This window comes from Takifugu flavidus, chromosome 4, assembly GCF_003711565.1.
Source record: "Takifugu flavidus isolate HTHZ2018 chromosome 4, ASM371156v2, whole genome shotgun sequence".
NCBI lineage: Eukaryota > Metazoa > Chordata > Actinopteri > Tetraodontiformes > Tetraodontidae > Takifugu > Takifugu flavidus.
In genome coordinates this window covers 382,501-392,500 of record NC_079523.1, presented here as the reverse complement: position 1 = coordinate 392,500, position 10,000 = coordinate 382,501, and the positions used below count along the sequence as shown (strand labels likewise).

Below are 10,000 nucleotides of genomic sequence, written 5' to 3'. Positions count from 1 at the left end.
GGATCAGCTAAAGGGATCAGCTGAGAGGATCAGTGGAGCTTCAGAAGGACTCTGAACATGACCTTTAAAACAAAAACCGATAAACTGGACGAAGCTGCGTGATGAGACCTCCGACCTCCATGAAGCTGCTTCACCAAAATGCTGCAACGTTTCCACCCGAGCAGACGAGCAATTATCTCGGCGTTAGTGGAACATTCGTTAATCAAGCGCAACAAAGCGCCATGTTTAGAGCAGAAACATGCATCCAAAAACAGAAGAAAACTGAAGACAGCCCTTAAAAAGTACAACTTCCAAGTTTCATTCCAGGGTTTTGCTCCTGTCAAGGATACTTCTCAGGTCAAAGGTCAGCTGCATGGACCTGCTGCTACGGTGCTAGCCAGCCATGCTAACTGTGCTGAAGGCGCCTGTGTCCCAGAAGCTACAGACAGAACACAGACGACCATCAGCACGGTGGATAAAGGAGGAACGCCGAGGCATCAAGGTGTCTTGGGGAAATTAATCTGTCTTTTTATCGTTAATAAACCGAGATCAGCCGAATAAACTGGGTCGACAGTTGCAGCCGAGGGGACAAACATGAGAGAAGTAGCCTTGACTCTGACCCCACCTTCACCTCCAGGAGGCCCCAGGGGGCCGGGGCTGAGTTAAAAGGAAAAAGTACTTGGTAGGTGTGATGGGTCCCAGAACCTGGTGGGGCCTGATGTTGGTACAGCAGGCTGGACATGCTGAGACGATACTGCAGCAGCACCAGCTGATCAGCCGTCACCACCAGGGGGGAGGGGGGGGGGCGATGAGGAGGGCGAGGAAAAAGAGGAGGAGTCAGCGACGGGAGGAAGGTGGAAACAGGAGAAAAGAGGCGGTAAAACAAAGACAGCGTGCACAACAAATAAGAAAAGGAATTCATGAAGGGGGGGTCCAGAGATAGAGATGGGGGGAGATAGAGATGGGGGGAGGGGGGAGAAGGGGAGGGGGGGGTCCAGAGATAGAGAGATGGGGGGGATGGGGGGGGGGGGTAGAGATGGGGGGGGGGGGTAGAGATGGGGGGAGATAGAGATGGGGGGAGATAGATGGGGGGAGGGGGGGAGATAGATGGGGGGAGGGGGGAGAAGGGGAGGGGGTCCAGAGATATAGAGATGGGGGGGGGGAGAGATGGGGGGAGATAGAGATGGGGGGGGGGAGAGATGGGGGGAGATACAGATGGGGGGGGGGGGGGAGAGATGGGGGGAGATAGAGATGGGGGGAGATAGATGGGGGGAGGAGATAGGGGGAGAGATAGATAGAGATGGGGGGGATAGAGATGGGGGGAGGGGGAAAGAGCAGAGAGAGAGGAGAGAGAAATGATGACTGTGGGAGAACAACACAAACTCCTGAGGCTGCAACACACACACACACACACACGCACACACACACACACGCACACACACACACACACACACACACACACACACACACACCTCACCATGGTGGGGGTGTGGGCCTCACACACATCAAGCAGGTGTTGAATGGAGGTAAAGACCAGGAAGTGAACAGGAAGTGAGCAGCAGCACCGCTGTGGCTGAGCTCAGGTCGCTGCTGTAGGTACCAGCTGTGACCACCAGGGGCGCCCCTGTAGCAGCTGTTCAATTTGTATATTTTACCAGTTTTGCCAGAATAAACCAGTAAGAATAAACCAGTCGGTCTGAACCCAGGTGGCACTGACCAGAGGCACAAAGGCACAGGGGCTCTGCAACAGGAACATTTTAGGCCAGTTCAAAGGTTCCTGGGGACAAATATCAGAGCTCTGACACAAATGAAGATCTTTGGGTAAATTTGCTTTTATCTGGAAATGATGACCCACTTTAGGGTTACCCTAACCCTAACCCACTTTAGGGTTACCCTAACCCTAACTACTTTAGGGTTACCCTAACCCTAACCCACTTTAGGGTTACCCTAACCCTAACCCACTTTATGGTTACCCTAACCCTAACCTACTTTAGGGTTACCCTAACCCTAACCCACTTTAGGGTTACCCTAACCCTAACCTACTTTAGGGTTACCCTAACCCTAACCCACTTTAGGGTTACCCTAACCCTAACCCACTTTAGGGTTACCCTAACCCTAACCCACTTTAGGGTTACCTTAACCCTAACCCTAACCCACTTTAGGGTTACCTTAACCCTAACCCACTTTAGGGTTACCCTAACCCTAACCCACTTTAGGGTTACCCTAACCCTAAACCTAACCCACGTTAGGGTTACCCTAACCCTAATCCATCCAAAAACAACTAATAAAATAAATATTAAAACTAATAAAATAACTTCAACCAGTCCAAAAACAAAGATTTGAGGATAAAGGGTCGACACAGAAACTTACGTAAGAACAAAAAGAGTCAAAGGCTCATTTAGTCCTGAAGCTCTGCCTGAAGGTCCCACAGGAACCTCTGGGCCCAGTTAGTGAAGGTGGTGCCGCTCAGACGGGACGAACCCAATGTCTCTGTTGGGTGTGTGTGTGGTAGACTGAAGACGTGTGTGTGAGCAGACATAATACACACAAAGGTGTTAATATGAACGCAGCAGCAGAGAAGGTCCGTCCACACACACACACTCACACACAACACAACACACACACCACACACACGCGCGCACACAACATGTACACACATACACACGTACACATGTACACATACACACACACACACTGGCAGCTTCACCACGTTCCAACTCCAAAATCCAGAGGTGATGCATCAGCTCGGAGGCGTCACTGATGATCTCAGGAGTCCGTGTGTGTGTGTGGTGTGTGCGCGTGTGTGTGTGTGGTGTTGTGTGTGTGGGGGGGGGGGGGGCAGCCAGCCGCCAGCCAGCTGTGAGCTGCTGCCTGAGGAGGAGCAGGAGCATCAACGTACCTTCACCTGAGGAGACTGCAGCTTCTGGTACATCCCCAGAGAGTAATGATGGAGCCACACCTCCACAAACATCTGAGGACCCAAATCAAAGTGCAGCACGTGCTGGCGTGAGCTTCATCATCATCATCATCACTTCTGTCCCGTGTGAGAGCGCGGGTGACGGTGTGGGACAGAGCGGCTCACCTGGAGCAGAGCTTCGGACCTCCAGATCTCCTGAGCTGCAGGATCTGCGTTGACGGACGGCTGGTGGAAGATGTGATGCTTGAGCAGGCTGGGACTGTGGACGCCGTGGCCAGCGAAGGAGGCGCTGGAGGATCTGTGGGGGGGCAGCAGATTAGAAGAGGAGAGAACTGCCCCCTCCCCTCAGGACGGAGCTGACCTCGGTGACGGGGCCGAGACGGAGCCTCTGGAGTCCGAACATGGAGAAGCAGGAACACTTCCTTCAACAGGCAGGAAGTACTTCAGGTAGGCGTCCACCAGGACAAAGTAGGCGCTGTCCGTGGAGCCGCCCTGGTGGCCCGGCGGGAAACTCTGCACACAAACGCTCCGGTCAGGACGACAGAACTGCTTCTGCCCTGTTCAAGCAGCTCCACAACAAACCTTTGGTGTGAGGAGGCAGAAGGCAAAGTTGTAAATGAAGAACTCAAATGGATCTGCACAGCATTAAGGAACATCTAAACCACACGTCTCCAACCAGCAGAGGGCGCCAACGGTTCCACCTGAGGCCGGATCCCTCCGGCCGGGCCCACCGGCACCTCCGGCCGGACCCACCGGCACCTCCGGCCGGGTCCACCGGCACCTCCGGCCGGGTCCGCCCGCACCTCCCGCCGGGCCAGCCGGCACCTCCGGCCGGGTCCGCCGGCACCTCCGGCCGGGTCCGCCGGCACTCCCGCCGGGCCCGCCGGATCCCTCCCGCTGGATCCACCGGCACCTCCGGCCGGGCCCGCCGGCACCTCCGGCCGGATCCACCGGCACCTCCGGCGGGGCCCACCGGCACCCTCCTGGATCCACCGGCACCTCGGCCGGGCCACCCACCGGCACCTCACGCCGGGCCCACCGGCACCTCCTCCGGCCGGATCCACCGGCACCTCCGGCCGGGCCCACCGGCACCTCCGGCCGGGCCACCGGCACCTCCGGCCGGGGCCCACACAGCACCTGGGACTCTAGCAGGTTTCAGGTTCAAGGATACTGAGGGCGATGTTGGCGTTGAGGAGACCGCTCAGGGGCAGGTGCAGCTTGTTGTGGAACACTGGACAGTCTGGCAGAGCCCCCTCCTGGATGCAGGCCTTCACTGGACCCTGGAAAGTAGAAGGATCCTTAAAGAGCTGCTCACAGCAGAACCAGGTCCAGGTCCAGGTCCAGAAACACGACTTACTGGCAGGTAACTGACGGGAATCTCATATTTATAATCTTCTGCTTGAAGCTTATAGACGAGCTTCATCATTGGCCCTCTGAAAAGACAGGAAGATGAAAGACAAGCTTCTAAGGAGGAGGAGCAGGAGGAGGAGCAGGAGGAGGAGCAGGAGGTGGAGGAGGTGGAGGTACCCTGGGTTCAGAAACTCCATCACCACGTTGTAGTCATGACTGCGAGAGTTGAGGAGCCGCAGGTTCCAGCCGGCGATGAGACCATCCAGACTCCCAAACACACTCTCCACCAACCAGGGGAAGATGAGGTGCAGCTCCTGCAGAGAACCAGAGGAGGAACCAGAGGAGCCTCAGCTGTGGCACCATGAGGAACCAGAGAGCCTCAGCTGTGGCACCATGAGGAACCAGAGGAGCCTCAGCTGTGGCACCATGAGGAACCAGCGGAGCCTCAGCTGTGGCACCACGAGGAACCAGAGGAGCCTCAGCTGTGGCACCATGAGGAACCAGAGGAGCCTCAGCTGTGGCACCACGAGGAACCAGAGGAGCCTCAGCTGTGGCACCATGATGAGGAACCAGAGGAGCCTCAGCTGTGGCACCATGAGGAACCAGTGGAGCCTCAGCTGTGGCACACATGAGGAACCAGAGGAGCCTCAGCTGTGGCACCATGAGGAACCAGTGGAGCCTCAGCTGTAGCACCATGAGGAACCAGAGGAGCCTCAGCTGTGGCACCATGAGGAACCAGAGGAGCCTCAGCTGTAGCACCACGAGGAACCAGAGGAGCCTCAGCTGTGGCACCACGAGGAACCAGAGGAGCCTCAGCTGTAGCACCACGAGGAACCAGAGGAGCCTCAGCTGTGGCACCATGAGGAACCAGAGGAGCCTCAGCTGTGGCACCATGATGAGGAACCAGAGGAGCCTCAGCTGTGGCACCATAAGGAACCAGAGGAGCCTCAGCTGTGGCACCATGAGGAACCAGAGGAGCCTCAGCTGTGGCACCATGAGGAACCAGAGGAGCCTCAGCTGTGGCACCATGAGGAACCAGAGGAGCCTCAGCTGTGGCACATGAGGAACCAGAGGAGCCTCAGCTGTGGCACCATGAGGAACCAGCGGAGCCTCAGCTGTGGCACCACGAGGAACCAGAGGAGCCTCAGCTGTGGCACCATGAGGAACCAGAGGAGCCTCAGCTGTAGCACCATGAGGAACCAGAGGAGCCTCAGCTGTGGCACCACGAGGAACCAGAGGAGCCTCAGCTGTGGCACCATGATGAGGAACCAGAGGAGCCTCAGCTGTGGCACCATGAGGAACCAGTGGAGCCTCAGCTGTGGCACCATGAGGAACCAGAGGAGCCTCAGCTGTGGCACCATGAGGAACCAGTGGAGCCTCAGCTGTAGCACCATGAGGAACCAGAGGAGCCTCAGCTGTGGCACCATGAGGAACCAGAGGAGCCTCAGCTGTAGCACCACGAGGAACCAGAGGAGCCTCAGCTGTGGCACCACGAGGAACCAGAGAGAGCCTCAGCTGTAGCACCACGAGGAACCAGAGGAGCCTCAGCTGTGGCACCATGAGGAACCAGAGGAGCTCAGCTGTGGCACCATGATGAGGAACCAGAGGAGCCTCAGCTGTGGCACCATAAGGAACCAGAGGAGCCTCAGCTGTGGCACCATGAGGAACCAGAGGAGCCTCAGCTGTGGCACCATGAGGAACCAGAGGAGCCTCAGCTGTGGCACCATGAGGAACCAGAGGAGCCTCAGCTGTGGCACCATGAGGAACCAGAGGAGCCTCAGCTGTGGCACCATGAGGAACCAGAGGAGCCTCAGCTGTGGCACCATGAGGAACCAGAGGAGCCTCAGCTGTGGCACCATGAGGAACCAGAGGAGCCTAGATGTGGCACCACGAGGAACCAGAGGAGCCTCAGCTGTGGCACCATGATGAGGAACCAGAGGAGCCTCAGCTGGGGCACCATGATGCTGATGTGCAGGAGCCCCAGGAGCCCCAGGGGGCCACAAGGCTGGACCAGCTACCAACTCACCTTGGCTGGATGGTCCTCAATGATCTTCACCAGCTCTTGACATCGCTGCACGAGAGTTTTTGTGGTTGATTCAGCTTTAAGGTTCGTCTGGAACAACAACACAACAGGAAGTTGTCATCAAAAGAATTCCCCCAGTCATCCCAGGTCTCAGCTTGGGATTGGTCAGAAGGGTTAGGAGAGGATGGATCAGGCTCCTGGGGCCCCGTGGATGGATGGATGGATGATGGATGGATGGATGGAGGGGGTGGGTGGATGGATGATGGGGATGGATGGATGGGTGGATGGATGATGGATGATGGGGATGGATGGATGGATGGATGATGGAGGATGGATGAGGGGGGGGTGGATGGATGATGGATGGATGGATGAGGGGGTGGGTGGATGGATGATGGATGGATGATGAGGGGGGGGGGTGGGGGATGGATGATGGATGGATGGATGATGGATGGATGATGAGGGGGTGGGTGGATGGATTGATGGATGATGGATGGATGGAGGTGGATGGATGAGGGGGTGGGTGGATGGATGATGGAGGATGGATGATGGATGGATGATGGAGGGGGTGGGTGGATGGATGATGGATGGATGGATGAGGGGTGGATGGATGGAGGATGGGTGGATGGATGGGGGGTGGGTGGATGGTGGATGGATGGATGATGGATGGATGGATGGATGATGGATGGATGGATGGATGGATGATGGGGGATGGATGGATGGATGATGGGTGGATGGATGATGGATGGATGGATGGATGATGGGTGGATGGATGGATGGATGAGGATGGATGATGGGTGGATGGATGAGGATGGATGATGAGGGGGTGGGTGGATGGATGATGGATGGATGGATGATGGGGGGATGGATGGAGGATGGATGGATGGATGGAGGGGGGGGTGGATGGATGGATGGATGGATGGATGGATGGATGGATGGATGGATGATGGGTGGATGGATGGAGGATGGGTGGATGGATGGATGGATGATGGATGGATGATGGGTGGATGGATGATGGATGGATGGATGGATGGATGATGGATGGATGGATGATGGATGGATGGATGGATGGATGGGTGGATGGATGAGGGGGGGGTGGATGGATGGATGAGGGGTGGATGGATGGATGGATGGATGGATGATGGTGGATGGATGGATGATGGGTGGATGGATGGATGGAGATGGGGGGGATGGATGATGGATGATGGATGGATGGATGGATGATGGGTGGATGGATGGATGGAGATGGATGGATGATGGGTGGATGGATGGATGGATGGAGGATGATGGGTGGATGGATGATGGATGGATGATGATGGATGGATGGATGATGGGTGGATGGATGATGGATGATGGATGGATGGATGGATGGATGGAGGGTGGGGGATGGATGGATGGATGGATGGATGGATGGATGGATGGATGGGTGGATGGATGGATGGATGATGGGTGGATGGATGATGATGGGTGGATGGATGGATGATGGGTGGATGGATGATGGGTGGAGGGAGGATGGATGGATGATGGATGGATGGATGATGGGTGGATGGATGGAGGATGGGTGGATGGATGGGTGGATGATGGATGATGGGTGGATGGATGGATGATGGGTGGATGGATGGATGATGGATGGATGGATGGATGATGGGTGGTGGATGGATGGATGATGGGTGGATGGATGATGGGTGGATGGATGGATGGATGATGGGTGGATGGATGGATGATGGGTGATGGATGGATGATGGATGGATGGAGGGATGATGGGTGGATGGATGGATGATGGGTGGATGGATGGGGGGTGGATGGATGATGGATGGATGATGGATGGATGGATGATGGGTGGATGGATGGATGGATGATGGATGGATGGATGGATGGATGATGGGGGATGGATGGAGGATGGATGGATGGATGATGGAGGGATGGATGGATGGATGGATGATGGATGGAGGATGGATGGATGGATGATGGGTGGATGGTGATGGATGGATGATGGGTGGAGGATGGATGGATGATGGATGGAGATGGGTGGATGGATGGATGGATGGATGATGGAGGATGGATGGATGGATGATGGGTGGATGGATGGATGATGGTGGATGGATGGATGATGGGTGGATGGATGATGGATGATGAGTGAGAGAGAATTTGGGGTCATTTGAGACTCACCAGTAAGAAATTAGACGGCTGTAACGTTGGAGCAGCCATGGAGGGTCGTTGAGTCTATTTCTTCTAATGTTCCGTCCTCCCGGGTCTGTCCTCCCGGGTCCTGTCCTCCCGGGTCGTGTCCTCCCGGGTCCTGTCCTCCCGGGTCCTGTCCTCCCGGGTCCTGTCCTCCTGGGTTCTGTCCTCCTGGTTCTGGGAGGACAATGATAATGATAATGAGATCTGACGGCGTGTCTCACTGACTGGACATCCTGAGAAACCAAGGGTAAAGTGAGTGTAAACACGAGAGATCGGCGGTCAGGGGGTTGAATCCGCAGCCCATGAGCCAGGCAGGTCAGCGCGAGCGGGCTAGCTACAAACGGCTAACGCTGATTTAAAGACAGCAACAGCCGCGAAGTCCACCAAAGGGAACTGTACAAACACAGACAGTCTTAATAATCTCTACCGATGACTTGTTTTACCTTCGCTGCTGACAGAAATCCAACTTTTGGACACGTTTACTTTCACGACATTAGAAACAAATCGATTCAAAACAGTGAGCGGCGGCAGGTTTCTTCTTCGTTGGTATTTGGGTGGCTAACCTGGTGTGGCCGCTCACTGCCCCAAGTGGCCTGATCTGGTACTGCATTGGTATTTCCCACTGTTTATTCTCCACAAAGTGGATCTGATATTTTCTTTAGATAAACAATATATGAGTGGAAATAAACACGCAATCATTTAATGCGCGACCACTTCGTGCATTTGTAGAGCGCCACCGTTTCCCGCTCACACTGGAAATGACCAGGAAACCACGGAATTACAATTTCATTATACATTTTGTGTTTGTTTCCGACAATAAAATAAATGCACCTAAGAAAAAAGGGTTTAAATATATATTTTTTTTATTTATTTTATTGTGATTTTTCATCTCAAACCAACAGAAATTATGGAATATCATTACAGTTCTTTGATCTAAAATGATCCAGTTATAGTTGTGAAATGCTTTTTTTCCCTTTAAGATACAATTTAAGATACAATTAAAAAAATTAGCAAAGAGGTTATTTTAGAGGTTATCAAAAATAGAGTTCTGTAATATCCACTGATGGGATTAATAATTATTAGTTGATAAGCTATACATATTCATACAGTTTCTGCAGAGGTCTGATTCTCTCATCATGATGCAGGAAAATGCACCAGTACTGATGCACCAGTCACACCAGTCACACCAGTAACACCAGTAACACCAGTCACACCAGTAGTAACACCAGTCACACCAGTCACACCAGTTGCACCAGTAACACCAGTCACACCAGTCACACCAGTTGCACCAGTAACACCAGTAACACCAGTCACACCAGTTGCACCAGTAACACCAGTCACACCAGTAACACCAGTCACACCAGTCACACCAGTCACACCAGTTGCACCAGTAACACCAGTAACACCAGTCACACCAGTTGCACCAGTAACACCAGTCACACCAGTAACACCAGTCACACCAGTCACACCAGTCACACCAGTAACACCAGTAACACCAGTCACACCAGTAACACCAGTCACACCAGTAACACCAGTCACACCAGTCACAC

The 10,000-nt window shown here is 54.4% G+C and overlaps 2 protein-coding genes across 4 annotated transcripts in view; both read right to left on the bottom strand.

Annotated features, from left to right (window-relative positions):
- The window catches only part of smpd4 (sphingomyelin phosphodiesterase 4), a 14,757-nt gene extending 5,727 nt beyond the window's left edge, over positions 1-9,030 (bottom strand). Inside the window, exons 1-11 of one of the 2 annotated variants that reach the window (XM_057031538.1) lie at positions 8,894-9,030; positions 8,436-8,683; positions 6,273-6,359; positions 4,424-4,560; positions 4,254-4,329; positions 4,068-4,176; positions 3,479-3,531; positions 3,258-3,409; positions 3,062-3,194; positions 2,879-2,950; positions 659-748 (exon numbers count right to left, since the gene is read on the bottom strand). In XM_057031538.1, the coding sequence (XP_056887518.1) occupies positions 659-748; positions 2,879-2,950; positions 3,062-3,194; positions 3,258-3,409; positions 3,479-3,531; positions 4,068-4,176; positions 4,254-4,329; positions 4,424-4,560; positions 6,273-6,359; positions 8,436-8,474 (948 nt within the window). In that variant the 5' untranslated portion in view covers positions 8,475-8,683; positions 8,894-9,030. The remainder of the gene's footprint in view (positions 1-658; positions 749-2,878; positions 2,951-3,061; positions 3,195-3,257; positions 3,410-3,478; positions 3,532-4,067; positions 4,177-4,253; positions 4,330-4,423; positions 4,561-6,272; positions 6,360-8,435; positions 8,684-8,893) is intronic. The other variant, XM_057031539.1, reaches the window with a different exon arrangement.
- A 265-nt stretch (positions 9,031-9,295) lies between these two features.
- si:dkey-49n23.1 (semaphorin-3D) overlaps positions 9,296-10,000 on the bottom strand; it is a 13,387-nt gene continuing 12,682 nt past the window's right edge. For both annotated transcript variants that reach the window (XM_057031540.1, XM_057031541.1), the window contains exon 20: positions 9,296-9,610. The gene's annotated coding sequence lies outside the window, so the exon portion shown is untranslated. The remainder of the gene's footprint in view (positions 9,611-10,000) is intronic.